At 43.2% G+C, this 19,300-nt stretch overlaps 1 protein-coding gene and 1 long non-coding RNA gene across 4 annotated transcripts in view; one reads left to right on the forward strand and one right to left on the reverse strand.

The window, feature by feature from the left end:
* Positions 1 to 18,662, forward strand: part of LOC138745921 (uncharacterized) — a 33,572-nt gene extending 14,910 nt beyond the window's left edge. For both annotated transcript variants that reach the window (XR_011346587.1, XR_011346588.1), the window contains exons 3-4: positions 15,901 to 15,933; positions 18,636 to 18,662. This is a non-coding gene — a long non-coding RNA (uncharacterized lncRNA). The remainder of the gene's footprint in view (positions 1 to 15,900; positions 15,934 to 18,635) is intronic.
* LOC138745918 (protein shisa-like-1) overlaps positions 1 to 19,300 on the reverse strand; it is a 132,786-nt gene that overhangs the window by 17,552 nt on the left and 95,934 nt on the right. For both annotated transcript variants that reach the window (XM_069903449.1, XM_069903448.1), the window contains exons 2-3: positions 15,328 to 15,502; positions 100 to 313 (exon numbers count right to left, since the gene is read on the reverse strand). In XM_069903449.1, coding sequence (XP_069759550.1) covers positions 100 to 313; positions 15,328 to 15,394 — 281 coding nt within the window. In that variant the 5' untranslated portion in view covers positions 15,395 to 15,502. The remainder of the gene's footprint in view (positions 1 to 99; positions 314 to 15,327; positions 15,503 to 19,300) is intronic.

A 19,300-nucleotide genomic window follows, 5' to 3' on the forward strand; every position in this document is an offset into this window, starting at 1 on the left:
CACTGACAAAATCCAGTTTTATTATCATAGCCAATTTATACACTATTTTAAAATCAAGATCTAATGAAGCTGACAAGGCTCAAAAGCTTCTGCACTTACTTGTGCATGTATCCCTCTGTCTGTCCCGTCATGTTCAACTGCATGACTGCCTGAAATTCAGTCTCGTTGCAGCAATACTTGAAGGCTGTGCTGTTATGATAACAACACAACATGTAGCTTTTGCTGTCCGATAGGCGTGGGCAGTGGAAGCCAAAGTGATAGCGCCCCTTGACATCTGCATAAGGCTCACAAACACGGAAATGTGCTGAGATTACTGTGCAAAGAAAACAGAGCATGAAATAACGGTCAGTTGTATGTTTGGATGACGTAACATTTCTCTACAACTTTGCAAATATTAATTTATGTTCTTATCAGTAAATTGATTCGTACAGTGATGGGGTTTCATTGGAAGAGAAATTGAGCTGGTGGGACCTATGCGTATTAGAAGCATTTTAGGTGCTCATTGAAACACATTAGGACTAAGAGGGGGATAGATGCGGAAAGAATATTTCCTATACCGTGGGGTATCTGAAACTAGGGGCATAGTTTCAGAATAAGAAGTCATCCATTGAGGATAGAGGTGAGGAAGACTTTGGCTCTCCAAGGGTCAGGGCAGGAATTTTCTAGCCCAGGGAGCTTTAGAGGCGGTATCATTGAGATGGAGGTGTACAAGGTGTATACGGAGAGAATAAGAAGATGGTATTGAAGCCACGATTTTATTAGCTGTGATCTTATTATAGATTAGAGTGGTCAACTCCTGTTAGGTTGTGATCTTATTTATCATCCAGCTGTCCTTCCATAATATTTTCTCATGAAACCATTTGCTTACAAATTGCAGGACAACCTGAGGAATCGTTAGTAGTAGCACACAAGGAATAATAGAAAAACAATGAATTGATAGCTTAAAGCCTTATAAAAGTAATTACAGAGTGTACTGTGCTTTTAAATAAAATCTTTAATGTAATTTTTAGAATGGAAAAAAAGGTTAAAAAAAATCATGAAAGGTGTCGCACTACCTTAGATTATTATGAAGATTCTGGAGCCAGGTTCCTTTTTAACATTTCCAACTAGTTTTTAGCAATGCTATCAAATGTCTACTTCTGTTAATTCTTAAAATATTGGCAGAGCTATAATTTAAATCATTAACAATTGGTTCCAGGTTTCCTATGAAGAGTTTGTCGTGACCATATGGCACTGGATATATTTTATTTGTGTACCTGTCATTAATGGTATAAAGTTCAGGAAGCCTATCTGAAGAAGGCTACCCCAAGTCTGGCACTTACCACTGACCAGTGGAGTGACACTGTCACAATATTTAAAGGCAAATTACCCAGTAAAGGTTTAAATTTTATTATCATAAACAGGCTGTTTAAAGCCTCTATGGAGCCAAAGGCAGTTGGATTAGGCAGATGGACCATGCACTGAGACTTTGCTGTTAAGGTTCGGATTTTATACTTGATGCGGGGGAGTGCTGAGACTTCGGTGTTAAAGATTGGACTTTAAATTTGGCATTTAAGGTGACACCTGGATTGGGGTGACATTTTTAAGATTCAAATACGTCGACATATACAGCATTTGCAAATGTGGCTTCTTTATTCAAAATGAGGGGGAGAATGAAAGTAAGCACTGCAAGCTGGTTAACGACCTCCTTCATAAGAAATATATTAGACATTATAGCAGGATACAGAAAAACAGGCAAAATCAATGTGATTTTGGGAAAGGCAAACATGTTTAATGAATGTATTGAATTTTATGGCAAAGTTAATGTGTTACGAATAAAAGGGAACATGGAAATTTAGTGGATTTTCAGGTGTGGACAGAAGATTAACTGGTTAATAAGAAAAAGAAGGCTGACATAAACTGCCTTTCTCTGGTTGGTAAAGATGTAGCCAATGTAGCAAATTTGGAGTGTTAACTTTTTTACAATTTATATTGATGACTTGGATGAAGTCATTGAAGATGTGGGTGACACAGTTGGTACAACACTTTTACAGTGCCAACGATCGGGACCAGGGTTTGAATCCTTTGCTGTCTGTAAGGAGTTTGTATGTTTTCCCTGTGTCTGTATGGGTTTTATCTGGGGGCTCCCTCTGTTTGAAACATACTGGGGGTGTAGGTAAATTGGGTGGCATGGACTTATGGGCCAAAATGGCCTGTTACTGTGTTGTACGTCTAAAGTAAAAAAAAATGTTATGACACAAAGGTAGGTCAGAATGAGGGTGGATGCAGGCTTCAGAGCTGAGTGGAAAAGATCTTGTAAGATATACAAGGCAATGTGAAATTGGTAATTTCTGCGCTGGATGGGTCACGTCTCCAGAATGGAGGACCATCGCCTTCCCAAGATAGTGTTATATGGCGAGCTCTCCACTGGCCACCGTGACAGAGGTGCACCAAAGAAAAGGTACAAGGACTGCCTAAAGAAATCTCTTGGTGCCTGCCACATTGACCACCGCCAGTGGGCTGATCTTGCCTCAAACCGTGCATCTTGGCGCCTCACAGTTTGGCAGGCAGCAACCTCCTTTGAAGAAGACCGCAGAGCCCACCTCACTGACAAAAGGCAAAGGAGGAAAAACCCAACACCCAACCCCAACCCACCAAATTTCCCCTGCAACCGTGTCTGCCTGTCCCGCATCGGACTTGTCAGCCACAAACGAGCCTGCAGCTGACGTGGACTTTTTACCCCCTCCATAAATCTTCGTCCGCGAAGCCAAGCCAAAGAAAAGACAGAAAAGATAAAATATTATTGCTGATCATTTTAAAAAGCTGAAGATGCTGGAAATAAAACAAGAACAGAAAATGCTGGAAGTACTCAGTATGTCAATCACATCCATGAGCAGAGAAACAGTCAGGTTGGAGATCCTTCATCTCAGTTGAAAAGGAGACAAAAGCAACTTGCGAAGCCGCAGGGTGGAAAATGTATCTGATGGGGTTAAACTGGGGTAACCATGGGGATAAACTGAAAACATGGTTATCTGGTCGACGAGTGAATGGAAGCAGTTATAGAGTGAAAACACAGACAAAAGGACCTAGACAAAGAATGTGTAAGTTACGAAAGGTATAAGAGGAAGATGCTCCAACAGGTCAGTCTGGGCATGTCCTCCACATCCAGAGAGGGGAAAAAAGAAGGGAGAAAAAAACCTCAAGTATTATAAGCTGGATAATTGACAAAGATGAAGAATCAAGTTACCTGAAGACGGCTGCAACGTGCCCAGATGAACAATGAGGAGCTGTACCCCAACTTTGCACTGAGACTTGACACTGGAGATGCGAATTGGGTCACAGTGAGAAATTAAAGTAGCATGCAATGGGAAGCTTAGAGTTGCCCCTGCAGAACGAACACAGCTATTCTGTAAAGCAATCCTTTGGTTTCTCCATTGTAGCAGAGATCAAATTGTGAATGCTAAATGCAGAATACCAGGTAGGAAGAAGTGCAAGAGAGTTGTTGCTTATCCTGGAAGGTCTGTGCGGTTCCCTGTATGCTGGGAAGGGAAGAGGTGGAACGAAAAGTGTTGCATTACCTGGGGTTGCAAGGATAGTTGAGAATAAAAATATCATGAAGCATAGGGTTAGTGTAAATTTGTACTTGGCTATTAGCTTGGACTTAATATGCCAATGGGCCAAACTTTCCTCTGTAGGACTTTGGCAAAATTCTGCTTTATGATTTCAACAGAGCTTTGTACAATTATAGCATGACATTCCTTGCTCCTGTAGTCAAATCATCCTGCAATGGCCCTAAACAATTTGACCTCTGTTATTTTGTTGCATGTTTGCTTTCAGCAACTGTTTTACAGGACATCCAAATTGAAGGGTGTAAATATAGTTCCGCTGTTTAAGAAAGGAGGGAGGCAGAAAAAAGTAAATTATAGGCCTATTAGTAGTTGGAAAGATATTGGAATCGATTCTCAAGGACGAGGTTACAGAATTGTGGTGCGGTGTTAGACAGAATCAGATACACACTAGGTAAAGACTGAACAATAGGCTTTAATCCGCAAAGTCCTCCACAGAGCTAGCCTGGCTGTGGCTGCAGCAACTCAGTGTGAGGCCTCAGGAGGCTGGCGCAGGCTTATATCCCGGAGGGTGATTGACTCCCGACCGGATGGGGCTTGATCCATTCAGGCCGACTGATTGGGAGCCGACCAGGTGTTGTTCTGTCCCCTTATACTCCTGGAGGAACAGAGGTTGCCCCCTGCAGTAGGCCGGTGGTGTACCACCACGTAAAATTGTCCTGGGTGGGGGGGCAGTAACAAGGAATCACACCCACTATGTATGTACAATATTTACAGGTTGAGACGATTCTGTGACAGTTGTAGGACCAGTTCCTGGTCACTGGTCAGAGGGGAAGTGGGGGGGGGTGGCGGCAGGGATGTGTCCGTCTCCAAAGGCTGAAGAGAGCCCCATAGCCGCATGGGGACGGGGATGTATGCCTGGTCAGTGTCATCCTGGGTTGGAGGATGGCGTGGTGTGTTGGGTGCTCCTGCTGGTGCCAGGTCCCTGGTTGAGGCGGTATCCTCCCTGCCACTGCCGAACCTAACGTAAGCATAGTTATGGTTTGCATGAAGGAGGAAAACCTGCTCTACCAGGATTTCGGCTTTGTGTGTCCTTACATGCTTATACAGAAGCATCGGTCCCGGGGACGTGAGCCATGCTGGGAGTGACATTCCAGTCACCGACCTCCTGGGGAATGAGAACAGATGTTTGTGAGGGGTCTCGTTGGTAGCCGTGCATAGCAGTAACTGAATGGCATGGAGTGCCTCGGGCAGGGCTTCCTGCCAGAACTCAACGGCTCACTCTTTTGACCTGAGAGCCAGAAAGACTGCCTTCCAGACCACCCCATTCTCTCGTTCCACTTGCCCGTTGCCTCTTGGGTTATAGCTTGTCGTGTGACTGGTCACAATACCCCTCGCCATCAGGTACTGGCCCAGCTCGTCGCTCATGAAACTAGAGCCCCAGTCGCTGTGGATGAAGGCAGGGTAGCCAAACATGGTGAAAATCTACCCCAAAGCACTGATGATGGTGGCCGTGGAGGTGTCCGGACAAGGGATGGCGTAAGGGAAGCATGAGTACTCTTCCATTATGGTGAGGAAGGAGACGTTTTGGTTCGTGGAAGGCAGGGGCCCTTTGAAGTCCACACCGAGATGCTCGAAAAGCCGAGTAGCCTTTACAACGTGGGCCTGGTGGGTGGGGGGGGGGGGGGTGGGGGGGAAGAAACGGGGTTTTACACTGCACAAACCTGACAGGCACCGGTCATGTCCCTGATGTCCCTGATGGTGTACGGCAGATTTCGGGACTTAACAAAATGGTACAACCGGGTGACGCCCGGATGGCAGAGGGACTCATGCAATGCCTGCAACCTGTCGTCATGCTTAGTTGTGCAGGTGCGAGAGAGGGCATCAGGGGAGTCATTAAACTTCCTGGGGCGGTACTGGATGTCATAGCTGTAGGTTGCCAGCTCAACTCTCCAGCGCAGGATCTTGTTGTTCTTGATCTTGCTCTTGTGGGTAGTATTAAACATGAACACCATGGCCCGCTGGTCCGTGAGGAGCGTGAATCTCCTGCCGGCCAGGTAGTGGCACCAGTGGCGGACCACTTCCACAATTGCCTGGGCCTCCTTTTCAATGGCGGAGTGCCCTAGCTCGGAGCCGTGGAATGTACTGGAGAAGAAGGCGATGGGGCACCCCCTCTTGGTTGAGGGTAGCAGCGAGGGCCACCTCGTAGGCATTGCTCTCCACCTGGAAGGGGGCGTCCTCATCCACAGCCTGCATCGTGGCATCCGCGATATCTTGCCTGATGCGGGTGAAGGCTGCCTGCGCCTCAGGTAGGAGGGGAAAAATTGTGGCTTGGGCCAGTGGGCGGACCTTGTCCGAGAAGTGAGGGACCCTCTGCGAGTAATAAGAGAACAGGCCCAGGCACCCGCAGAGGACCTTTAGCATGGGGGGGGGGGAGAGGTAACTCCATTAATGGGCGCATCCTTTCCGGATCTGGGCCGACGACTCCATGGGCCACGATGTACCCCAGGATGGCGAGGCGGTTGGTGCTGAATACACACTTCTCCTTGTAAGCGAGGTTCAGCTCAGCGGCCATCTGGAGGAATTTTTCCAGGTTAGCATCATGGTCCTGCTGGTCACGGCCGCAGATAGTGATGTTATCCAGATATGGGAACGTCGCCTTCAGCTTGTGCTGGTCTACCATTCGATCCATCTCCCGTTTGTGACCCCAAAAGGAACCCGGCGGAACTGGTACAGGTGCCCGCATGCCTCAAAGGTGGTGTAGGTCTTGTCCTTCGGGTGGATAGGGATTTGGTGATATGCCAACTTCAGGTCAATCATGGAGAAAACCCGGTAGCGGGCAATCTCATTGACCATGTTGGCGATCCTCGGCAGGGGGTAGGCATCCAACAGGGTGTACCAATTAATGATCTGGCTGTAATCCATGATCATCCTTGGTTTACTTCCCCCCTTTGACCACCAGGATATGGGCTCTCCAAGGGCTGTTACTGGGCTCTATAACGCGTTCTGCCAGGAGTCGCCGCACTTCCACCTTGATGAAGTCCCTGTCTGCAGCACAATAGCGCCTACTTCTGGCAGCGATCGACTTGCAGCCTAGCGCAAGATGTGGAAAGAGCGCCGGTGGGGTGATGCAATGTGAGTGGAGGTTGGGGCCCCCCGAAGGCAAGGGTGACACTCTGGAGGTGGCACTGGAAATCCAGGCCCAGGAGAAGTGGTGCGCAGCGTTTGTCCATGACCAGGAGCCAGAATCCTGTGTAAGTCTCCCCTCCCACTGTTATATTAACCAAGCAGCGCTCGAGGATACCAACAGTCTTATCCTTGGCGGCGATGGTGATCGAGCAGGTGGTGTGGTGGACCTTTAACCTTAGGGAGTGGGCCACGCTCGGGTGAATGAAGCTCTCGGTGCTGCCACTGTCCAACAGGCACTTTGTTACCTGCCCGTTGACTCGCATGTCCATTATCGAGTGCCCAAGATCATGGGAAATGTCCCTGGTCAGTGTGGTGGCAGCCAGGACCATCTCGGAGTTGGAGTTGTCGCTATCTGGAGGGATGGGGAGGTCGATAGGGCGGCCTGGTCATTGCCCATGTTGACCACATCGACATCGGTCGTGAGGTTGTAAGGTAAAACATCATGAGATGGGAATGTGTAAGGAGTTACCCTGTACAGGGCTGTAACAAGATGTGAATGCATCCTTGTACTTACAAGATAAGAGAGACATTGATGGATTGAGAGGCAGGAAGCAAGCAGGGAAAGGATAGCAACAGTTTTAGTCATTGGACAAGTAATGATATGATGATGTTCTAAGCATGTATCCAAGGGTATAAAAAATCACCATTTTGCTGATAACGGCAGAATGCATTCTCCGACTAACATGGTTAGTCGCAAGTGTTACAATCCGGTAATAAAGAACAAAGAACCCTGATTTCGACTCAGTCTGGTGTTTGTCTCACTCATTCATGAACAAAGCAGACCTAACAAGGTGCAGCATGCGGTAGCCAATGGCCTCCGGAGGCATAGGGAGCGTTGGTAGGGTGGCCTGGTCATCACCCGTGTTGACCACATTGCCGTCAGTCGCTGGATGCAGCGTGCGGCAGCTGATGGCACCCGGAGGCATGGGGAGCGTCGGTAGGGCAGCCTGGTCATCGCCTGTGTTGACCACGTCATTCTTAATGTCGTCGGGGGCCCTCCATGTCGGGCGCTGCCTGGCCCAAGATGGTGGCGGCACATGGGGAGCCGCTGCGTAGCTGGCCTCTTTCCCCAGCCGTGTCCGCTGCGCCGGGGAAGTGACATCATCACGGCCGGCGGCAGTGACATCGTTACGTCAGCCGGAAGTGAAGTCATGCCGTGAGTGGGAAATGACGTCGTTGTAGTTCTCCGCAAGCAGCGAGGGAGGGGGCTGGTGGAGATGCTTGGGGCACACGCTGCAACGGTTGCTGGCGGGACTGGAAGTTGCGCGGTCGAAGTCGGGGAAGGCAGAAGTCATTGTGGGGACAATGGCGCTGCCAGGCACGCGCACGTGGGGGGGTCCACAGGGGAGGTAGGGAGGTCATAGATGGCCATTGAGCTGCCGGCAGGTTTAGAGAGGTACACGTTTGGAAAGTGGCCTTTCTTGCCACATCAGGAACAATACTGGTTCCTAGCTGGGCAGTTTTGGCGTGATCATTGATCCACACCAGGACCCACAGTACTTACAGGGGCACCAGGCACCTGTCGCAGCAACGTTCTCCTCACCAGCTCGGCCTGGGGGAACCTGGAATTGAAGGCTTTGACATGCAGGGCTGCTGCTTCCAGGGTTTGAACCATTTCCACAGTCCTGGTTAGGGCATAGATGTTGTCTTCCAGCAGCTTCTGGCGGATGGCCTTCAAGCGTAGCCCTCGGACAAAGGCATCCCGGATCAGCCTCTCGACCTCCTCTACACCTACCCCGGGTTCAGCCAGACACGGTCAAGCCAACTCTCGCAAGTGTCCCAAGTAAGACTCAGCCGTCTCCCCAGGATGCTGGGCTTGGATGTTGAGGAGGTACCTTGCACAGACCACATTCATAGGGGGCTTGTACAAGTTCTCGAGAGTGTCCTTTGCGCTCTTGTATGTGGAGCAGCCTTTGGTTACCTGGAAAGCGCAGGGACCCAGCTTTGACTGGAGTAGGGCCAACCTCTTCCGATTGGAGTCCAGGATGTCTCCCTCGTGTTCCTCGATGATTGCCTTGACCGCGTGCTGCCAGATCTCAAAGTGGACTTCCAGGTGGCGTGGGTTGACCTCAAGGCTCCCTGCGCTCAGGAGTTTTTCCATGGCAGCCGTGGGAAAATTTTGTGGATTAAATTGTGGTGCGCTGTTAGACAGAATCAGACACACACTAGGTAAAGACTGAACAGCAGGCTTTAATCCACAAAAACCTCCACAGAGCCAGCCTGGCTGTGGCTGCAGCAACTCAGTGTGAGGCCTCGGGAGGCTGGCGCAGGCTTATATCCCGAAGGGTGATTGACACCCGACCAAGTGGGGCTTGATCCATTCAGACTGACTGATTGGTAGCTGGCCAGGTGTTGTCCTGTCCCTTTACACTCCTGCAGGTACAGAGGTTTCCCCCTGCAGTAGGCCAGTGGTGTATCATCACAGGAATACTTCAACATGCATGGCATGATAGGTCCAAGCCAGCATTGTTTCATGAAGGGGAGATCCTGCCTGACAAATCTAATGGAATCTTTTGAGGAACTCTCAAGTAGGGTGGACAAAGGAGAGGCTGTGTTCATTATGTATTTAGATTTTTCAAAGGCTTTCGAAAAGGTGCCGCATAAAAGGCTGCTTAATAAGATGAGAGCACATGGAATTATCAGAAAAATAATCGATTGGGTTGAGAATTGACTGCTAGGCAGAAAACAAAGGGTGAAAATAAAGGGATCCTATTTTGGTTGGTTGCCTGTTACTAGTGGTGTTCCGCAAGGGTCAGTTTTGGTGCTGCTTCTTTTTACAATATACATTGATGATTTAGATTGTGGATTTAATGGTTTTGTGCCAAAGTTTGCAGATGACACCAAGATAGGTGGTAGAGTACGAAGTGTAGAAGAAATTGAAAGCTTACTGACAGACTTGGACAGCTTAGGAGAATGGGTGAAGAAATGGCAGATGCAATATAATGTTGAGAAATGTACGGTGGTGCATTTTGGTCGAGGAAATAAATGGTCAGAATATTATTTGGATAGGGAGAAAATTCAAACCTCAGAAGTACAAAGGGACTTGGGGGTCCTCGTGCAGGATAACCTGAAAGTTGACTGCCAGGTTGGATTGGTCTTAAAAAAGGAGAATGCTATGTTGGCATTCATTTCATAGGGGATTGTGTATAAAAATAAAGAGGTGTTGATGAGACTGTATGGGGCACTGTGAGACCTCACTTGGAGTACTGTGTGCAGTTTTGGGCCCCATATCTTAGAAAGGATATAGCAAGGTTGGATAGGGTACAGATGAAGTTTACCAGAATGATTCCGGGAATGAGAGGGATAACTTATGAGGTACACTTAGCGGCTCTTGAACTCTATTCATTAGAATATAGAAGAATGAGAGGGGATCTCATAGAAAAATTTTGAATAATGAATGTATTAGACAGAGTGGATGTAAATAAGATTTTGGGTGATTCCAGGACAAGAGGGCACAGACTTAGAATTGAAAAGTACCAATTTACAACATAGATGAGGAGAAATCTCTTTAGTCAGCGGGTAGTGGAATTGTGGAATTCATTCCCACATGGAGGCAGGATCTTTGGAGGAATTTAAAGAGGAAGTTGATAGGTATCTAATTAGTCAGGGATTCAAGGGATATGGGGACAAGGCTGGATCTTGGAACTAGATGCAAGAACAGTTTTTCTCAGGGAGGTTTCACAGAGCAGACTCGATGGGCCAAATGGCCTGATTCTGTTCCTTTCTCGTGATCTTGTGAGCTTGATCCTCCCAAACCAACTGTTTTTTCTACAAAATGGATGACTTTGAATGATACTATATATATATTCTCCTGAACTCTAACAACCACTTCCTTGCTGCAGTGCCAGAACTATTCCTAGCCCTTACAAATCCAGCTTTCAGCTGTTTGTGGAACCCCACTCATTTGAATGACCGATCCCAATGAGCTTTGGAGTCTTGCAGAGAGTCCATGTCTGTTCCATGTCAGACCCAATTAACCATGGTCTGGCGAATCCAACAGTCATTGGCAGGAAATAATCTCTGCCCACATTGTCAATCAACAGGAGGTATGAGTTTGTGTTGAAGACAGTTGTTGGGAGCCATTCACCAGGGGAACAATGTGAGCGCCTGCCACCACTTCTCCAGCTTTAAGCAATGTTTTTAGTTAAATTTGTGACAAAAGCGGTTATGCATGAAAATAAATGTGATGCATTCTGGTATTGTGGTTTATGGCCTGTGACAGATGAAGGTCTTTGGTTCAGGATTGTTTAATAGTGCATGAAAACTGCAATTAAGCACTATTAATATTTTTAATCATGCTATTAATATTTTTAATCGTGCTATAAATTGAAATTAACATTGTGCCATTTTGTAGACTCAATTTACAGTGTGAATCACATTCTGGTTTGTATTAGAGCAGTCAGAAATGTCGGGCATTCATCAAAGAGACATATTTAGTTTGGTGGTTTGCAACCATCCTCGTCCACTGGGACCAGAAATTTCTAAATGATGCTCATCTTGAAGGAAGGCAGAAAGAGCTGTTTGCCTTCTCTTAGGCTTTTAGAATCTGAGTTTCTAAGTCACTGGTTTTCTCTGTTCTCGGGCATCAATGTTGACTTCTTAACAATGGATTAATATTTAGACCAGTGGTTCTCAACCTTCCCTTCCAACTCACATGCCACCTTAAGAAATCCCTTACGAATCACAGAGCACCAATGGCATAGGGATTCCTTAAAGTGGTATGTGAGTGGAAAGAAAAAGGTTGAGAGCTACTGACTTAGACACTGCTCTCCATCTTCACCCCCACAGCCCCTCCTTCTCCTCCCCCCCACCCCTACCCAAAGCTCTAATTCATTCTCTATCCCCAGGGTATTTGTCATGTAAAGATTTGTTTATTGAAGCACTGCATTGCTAGCTTCAGCTTCGAACTTTTAATGCACAGTTTTCTCAAAGTGCCTTTAAAGTTTTGATCTCAAAAGAAATAAATAACCACAATGTTTAAATGGACTTGATTCAAATTACTCCAATAAATGTTATACATGTAACAAGGAAGTGGAGACCTTCCTACACTCAGTTTGGTCCTGTGCTAAAGTGGAAAAAATTTGGAAAGATATTATTATTATTATTACTATGTTATATTATATATTATTAAGACAAATTATGAAAAAAATTTAACAAGGCTTGGTAATATATATGAAGCAGATGTAACATTGAAGTTGGACAAAAATCAAGTACAGTTTTTGAGTATAGCAAAAAAATGTGTGGCAGTAATATGGAAAACAAAATTTTATAATGATGGATAGATGGAAAAATGAAATACAAAATTGCTTATAGTTTAAGGAATCAGATAGGGATCTTTTATAAGATTTGGAAACCATATATGGAATTCGTTAACGAAAGTCCATCCATATCACCCACTCCTCTCAATTAATAATTTAAAATACAAAATTATGTTAGGAAAATAGGAATAGTGATTAATACATAGTTTAGGTGTTTTCTTTCTTTTCCTTATTTTTGGGGAGGGGGAGAAAAATATTTTTTGCATCATCTTCTATTGAATAGTATTATAATGTACTCTAGAAATAATTGAATAATCGTTTGTCATTGATACAAGTGATAAATAAAATTAAAAAAAAAGAAATAAATAACCACAATGTAATAAACCTCCTGATGTAGTATGAGGGTGAAAACCACAGGATCAAAAGTGTGTCTTCAACTTAAATAGGTTAGTTGTAATGGTATGAAGGTAGGGGTGTCCAAGATGGACGGGGGAAAATAAACTCAGAGATGGTCAGTAGATGAGCAGTGGCAGATTGTCAAACAGCTGGTCCATACTTCTTTGCAATAATTTATTCCAATTCAAGAGATTGCATAAGAAAGAGGTGCAGTCTGTATTTACGTAAAAGAATAATTGAAAAATAAAGCATATGAAGTGGCCAGGTAGGCCAGAGTACTAGGAAGTTTTAGGAAAGAAGGGAGAGAACATTGATTTTGAGAGAAAGTTGTTTGTAATGTTATGGAGTTCAGAGGACCCCAAAAACTAGCAGCAATAGATATGCACCACAGGGTTACTTAAAGAAAAGTAATTTTTAATTATAATTGAACAAGAAAGCAGAATTAAACTCTAACTTATTACTATCAACTTACTTAACCTACCTAACCTACTTAATCCCCCCCTCTAATGGTAAGCGCAGGTGTGTGTAATGTATATTTAAGATTAGAAAAGTTCTTTGGATCACAGTCTAATCTCACTGGTTGCAGACAATTCTTGTACTATGCACAGAAGTTAGCATTTACAAAGTTCACCAGTCTTTGGTGCTTAATAGGCAAATGGTTACCACTCAGGAAGGTTCTTGCTAGTTTTCAGAGAGAGATTCCTTTTCCAGGACATCTGCAACTGATTCTTTCTCAATCAGTCTTGCTGACGAAACTTGCTCCCTTCAGGGTTCTCCAGATGATCCTCTTTCTTTTAGGTCACCTTTCAGACCGCCAGTCTTCTCCGTTGACCAGGCGACCTTCCAAAGTTTGCCAGCTTGTCCTTCAGGAATTGATTTCTGTGTCTCTCCTCTCTGTTCCACACCCTCCCTCTCTGAGAGCAAAACTCTTCTCCTCTGCCTGCAGAGATCACATGCTCTCCCAGGCAAGCTGCTGTTCATACTTTGTTGCTTCCTGCAAAAAGCATTCTGCAAAAGTCCTGCAAGTATTCTGTGTTTTAAAATGTGTGTGTGCAAGCTGCTCTAACAATTCCTCCCAAACCACCAGTAATATCAAAACAAATAGTTTATTTGAATTTGTAAATTGAAATATGCAGCTAAGGTCAGTGAGGGCTCTCCAGAGAACAAGGCGAGTGACTTAATATCAGGAAACAAAGAAACGGCAAATGCATGAAGTTTTTTTTTGCATTAATCTTTACTGTGGAGGGTACAACAAATATAATGAAGATAACAGATGGGACAATTTCAAATAACATGAATAAACGTGTAAAAATCCCAAACACAAGCGATAAATGATTAGAAAAGTTTACATGGCTAAAGGCAAATCCCTTGGCTTGACTCCAAAGGTTTTAAAAGAGGCAGCTGCTGAAATAGTGGGCTCATTGGTTGAAATTTTTCAAAATTCATAAAATTCTAATAAAAGATTAGAAAGCAGATAACACGACTCCCTCGTTCAAAAAGGGAGACTGACGTTGGGGAACGATAAGCCAGTTAATTTAATATCTGTTGTTGGTAAGAAGCTTGGTTATTTCCTCTTTGATCTTTAACTTTTTTTAGGAAAGCTGAATATGATCAAATCCGAACCACAAAGTTTTAGGTAAATTATCTTCGATAAATCTCCTCAGTGACAGAAAATTGATAAAGAGGAACCTATAGTTAAGGTCTAGGCATTTGACAAGGTACCATGAAAGAAGCTGCCACATAAATTAGGAGCCCAAGGTATGCATGGATTGAAAACCAGCTATCACATAGAAAATAGGAGCAAATAGTCCATTTCAACTGGAGGATGTAACTAGTGGAGTATCACAAGAAACAATTTATAGCCTTCAACTATTTGCTGTTGAGATTAGTAAATGGAAAGAGGGAACAAAGTGTAAAGTTTCAAACATAAAAAGGTGGATGGGAACATTGTGCTGAGGACAGTGTGATTCTGCAAAGGGATATAGACAGATTGTGTGATCGGGTAAAAACTTGGAAAATTATGTTCAGTGTAACAAAGCATGCACTTCGGTAAGAGAAGTTAAAAGATAGATTATTATCTAACTGCAGAGAGACTGTAAGTGGTAAAGTTTAGCATGATCTACATGTTCTAGTGTATAAATCACAGACAGGTTCAACAAGAAGGCAAATGGCATTTGGGGCTTTATTGCAGAGGCATTGACGTTTAATAATAGGGAGATTTTGTGAGTCATGGGGTGTGGTGAGGTCACACTTGGAATTTTTGTCCCCTTACCTTAAAAAGGAAATCGTAGCATTGGAGGCAGTCCAAAGTAGACAGACTAGGCTAATTCCTGAGAGGAGATGATTGTCCTAACAGGAGAGGCTGGGGAGTCTGGATTTGTATGCCTCAAAGTTTAGAGAATGAAGGGTGACCTCATTCAAACAAAGGGGGGGGGGGGGGGATCTATGTTTTCATGAGTACCAATAATCACAGATAAGTGAGCAAAATAAGGGGCCAATCATTTAAAAAATAATATTCAAAAGACATTTCTTCTTTCAGGAGGCAGTGAATCTCTGCAATTCTCTGCTCTCTCTCGAGGGTGGTGAAGGCCAGATCATTGGACGTATATACAAGATAAAGATGGATGAATATTTAAAAGTCCAAGGAATTAGGGGTTATGAGGTGCTGGAACAGGAGGGGAATTGGGCCAGCATAGATCAGCCATGATGAGATTGAATGGCGAGGCAGGTTTGAGAAGCTTGATATTATATTCCGTGTCCAATTTCAATTTTGTATACTGTACTGTTATATATTTTATTCCGTCATTAAAAGCAATTTCTTATGCAAATTTTAACATTTTGTGAATACTGTGATAACTCTAATCTCCCGTCTTTGTGACCCTGGGAGAGAAGGCTAAAATATGTATTATAGTCTTCATAAGTTGTATTAACCTTCCTACCTGCTGATGTTAGCAACAGAAAGACAACTGTTGCCACGGTGATAGACTGTGGGCAAAAGCTGATCATTTTTCACTTTGCTTTCATGTGACGGTTAGAGAGATGTCTCCTGAACAAAATCTGTCAACATGGCCGACTACTACCTCCTGCTGTTGTTCAGTGTATCACCAAGGGACACTAAAAAAATAGAGAATGTTTGTTTTGAGATCCATTGATAATGCCACAATTACATATTTAATTAAGTAAGAGAGCTTAGTTCTAGAAGTAAAAGCAGTCAAAGCTGGAGAACAGTACAGGTAGCATCTGCAGAGAAAGGAAGAAAATCTCATTGTTATGGCTTTATTTTAAATTTTTTAATTGTCACTGCTGGTTGATTTGGGAAATCCTATCTGCTTCGCTACTGATAATCTGTGTTAATTTTTTTGTTGTTCTATTACCAATCGATTCCATGGGGAAAAAATACATCTTAAAAGAACATTGAATGACATATTCAGCAAAGAATTACTAATGCTTCAGAATCCTCCCCACCCTTGGATTTCAACATTAATTTGTGCTGTTTCTCATAATATTAATAGATGTTTGGACCTGAAAGGAACAGAGTGATAAAGGTTAGTTCAGGAAAGTGCCATTGTAATAAAATATCACTCATGATCTTATTTGAATTTCAGAACAGTCTCAAGGGTCTAAATGACCTGTAGCTGCTTTTGGTTTTTATGACTGATTTTGGTGGTAGTTATGGTTCAATGGTAGCATTCTTGCCTGTACTTAAAAGACCACAGGTTGTTCTGCCTCAGAGACGTGTAGTAAGTTTTGGCAACACTTCCATGAGGGTCATTTGATTGTCTTGAAAGTTGCCTTTTTTACTCTGCCATTGGCCACTCAGTTGGACATGAATCCTTCCATAGCAGGGTTTCACCAACTTGCAAGTAAGTTATGGTCTGCGTCTATCCATCAACAGCATCACTGAAAGCAGATTTACCTGGTCAATATTTTACTGATGTTTGTGCGACTTGTCGACAAGTAAATCTCTTGTCGCATGTAACAACATTAAAAGGTGAGTATATTTCAAAAGTAGTCAATTATCTGTTAAAAAAAAACCTTAATGACAGTCTTAGGATATAAAAAGTACTATATACTGTTACTGCACTGCTTTCTTTCTTTGATATAGAAGATTCTTTGCAGTAAAAGTCAGAAACATTTTAGTGCAAAACATTTATGTCACCGAGAAACCAGACTTATCCTTTATAACCCTATTTCTTTTTGGGAATGAAGGTGAATTTATTGCTCTTTCTGCATTATTATTAAGTGTCTTACTTTTAAGCTTGCAGCCATTTTATGCAATGTCATTGGATTCTATCAATAATACCAATTAATTATCTCCCTGGCGCCCCCCCCCAAAAAAAACTGGGTCACTTGGCAGCATCAGAGTGTTGAAATATTCACACCCTTTTAAGTTTTTTTTAAGAGTATCCGTGGATAAATAGGTTCTGTTTATTCTCACATTCTCTTAATCATGGAGCAAAATGTTGCGACCAGCACATGTTTATTTCTCCTGGCTTTGCATTATTCTCTGCACAGACCCTTGGCATCGTCTGTCAGTCTGGAAAATTCAAAGATAAGTTCCAGCATTATGGTAGCAGCTTAGGACCAGACAAGCTGTTATGACTGGAAGCACATTTAGTTATTACTAATTAAATTGAGCAATCCATGAAGGACACTGATAGATTGTAACTCAGACTTTAGCACAAGTCTCATTGAAATTTAGAGCCGGTAATTGTCAATTTTTATATTTAAAATGCATCTACATTTTATTAAAATATTAATAATTTCTATTATAAATACATTTTATTATAAATTCTATTACAAGTTCAATTTGAAATGTTGCTTCTCTGTTGCTGTTTCGGAATTCTTCAAATGGATTCCTGGCATCCGGTAATAGTCGTGCAAATAAGTGGTCAAGCACACCGAAGAGTTTTCTTGTGACATATGATTTGAAACTTTTTACATTTTCAGGTTAAAGATGGGAATCTGCATGTTCTATATGAATTATAGTCCAACATATTAGTATCAGAGAGCTTCCAAAATTGCAATTCAATTTTTAAAACATTAAAGGCTCATTTAGCCACCAAACTTTTGACCATGACATTTTCAGTCTGCAAACAAAATTATAAAATAATTCCACTTTAATTAAATTACTGATTTCTGGAGAAGGAGTTGGTGAAGATTTCAAAACTGCAGTGTTTGAACAAGGTCAGAACCAATTATGTTTTTCAGACTGCAGCGTTGGGAAATTGCAGAAAAAAAGTTAACATAATTACTGCCCATGTGGTCGTTCACACTGGGCACCTTTTCAGATTGCAAGAGGCTGAGTGCAACAATCCCGGTGGTTGGATGTGAAGTAGAGTGGATGACCGACAACGGATTTTTACGGTACAATTTACACTGCAGGCTTCCTCCAAAAAGTTATAGAGGTCCTGCAGTGCAGGAATTGACTCAAAATTCCGGCACGTTCCTTTTTAGTCTGCCCGTGTAGCGGCAAAATTCCCTAATTGTGCTGTTACATGCCTGCAGTCTAAAATCCATAATTGAGGGCAACTTCTGGACTTTCACCTTTGACTGGGTGGAACTGTACTCCTGAGGTTGCAATATAGCAATGATGACAAATGCTGACAGTTTCACTGTCATTGATGTGACACCCTGGCAAAATATCCACACACCTTCCCGAAGAAGCCGACTGACACCAAGTCATGTTTGTGCAGGTGATGCAAGGGGTGATGAAGGATATTTTACATGTATTTTGCCTGTATTCCCAGGTGCTGTCAATATTGTACATGTCAAGGTGTTTTAAGAAAAATTGTTTACTGCACGTGCACCACAATGAGAAAGAAGCAAATTGCTATTTTATTGAATGCAGTCTATAATTAGAGCAAGTGCTCTACAGTTGACAGTGACTATACTGGCAATTGAGTTGATATCATTAGTTCAGTCGTTAAAGTTCTGCATGTATTGTTAATCTATTCAGGCTTTTTTTTTTGCCTTGTTGCTTTACTGATACTATTTAAATTTCAGCTGTAAACTTGCCTGCTAGCGGTTTGTTAGAATGTATCATGAACGAGATGGCCAATTTTAACATCTTGTCATTCACGTGAGTGCACGTCGGAGTCACATGTAGTCAGTCCCTGTGAAGAAGGCAGATTTCCTTCCTTAAAATATCAGTGACCTACGTGAGGTTGTTATGCTAGTTTTGTAATGACCAAATTTTAAACTTCGTGGTTGGATTTGAAATTTTGTTTCTATATTACTGCTTCAGAATTCTTCATTGGAACCAAGTTGAGAGGAGCAGTGCTGCCACAGGTTGGTAATTGTTACGTTTGTAAACCTTGTCTCCGCTTTGTTTCCTGTTCAAGTGGAGTCAATATCAGGGAAAAATTGGACATTTTCGCCCTATGTTGCCTCCACTCCAGTACTCACTTGGCCAAGTCTTTGTTGACTTGTCATGGTAACATAGCAGAGGCTAGTCATTCTAATATACATCCACAAAACAAAATCTCTGCAAACATGCTTCTACACCACAATGACACTACCCAACAGTAAAGGTCCACAATGAGACCATGAAAAATATAATCTTATGTATTTTCCAAGAAGCTTAAACTCGTCTCTGTCTCACTTTAAAGTTGAACCCTTTAAAGGGAAGAGATGTTCAAATAATACCAGTGGAATTATTTGAAAAGTTTCGGACCAGTAGACTGTGGAATTATCTGAAAACAAACTTCAAATTCAAGACTTTGCTGGACATAAACTCATAAAACAATGAGTATAATGAAGGGAGTCACGTGATGGAGTAGTGGCTGGTCGGGTGGAACCAGCCCTCTCTAGAAAAAAGAAAAAAAAAGTATGAAAAAACAGAGCTCAATAAACATAAAATACAGGAAGAGAAAGATAAAGTTACAGAGAAGAGACAGAAGATGGCACCCA

This window comes from Narcine bancroftii, chromosome 11 (assembly GCF_036971445.1).
Source record: "Narcine bancroftii isolate sNarBan1 chromosome 11, sNarBan1.hap1, whole genome shotgun sequence".
Classification (NCBI taxonomy): Eukaryota; Metazoa; Chordata; class Chondrichthyes; order Torpediniformes; family Narcinidae; genus Narcine; species Narcine bancroftii.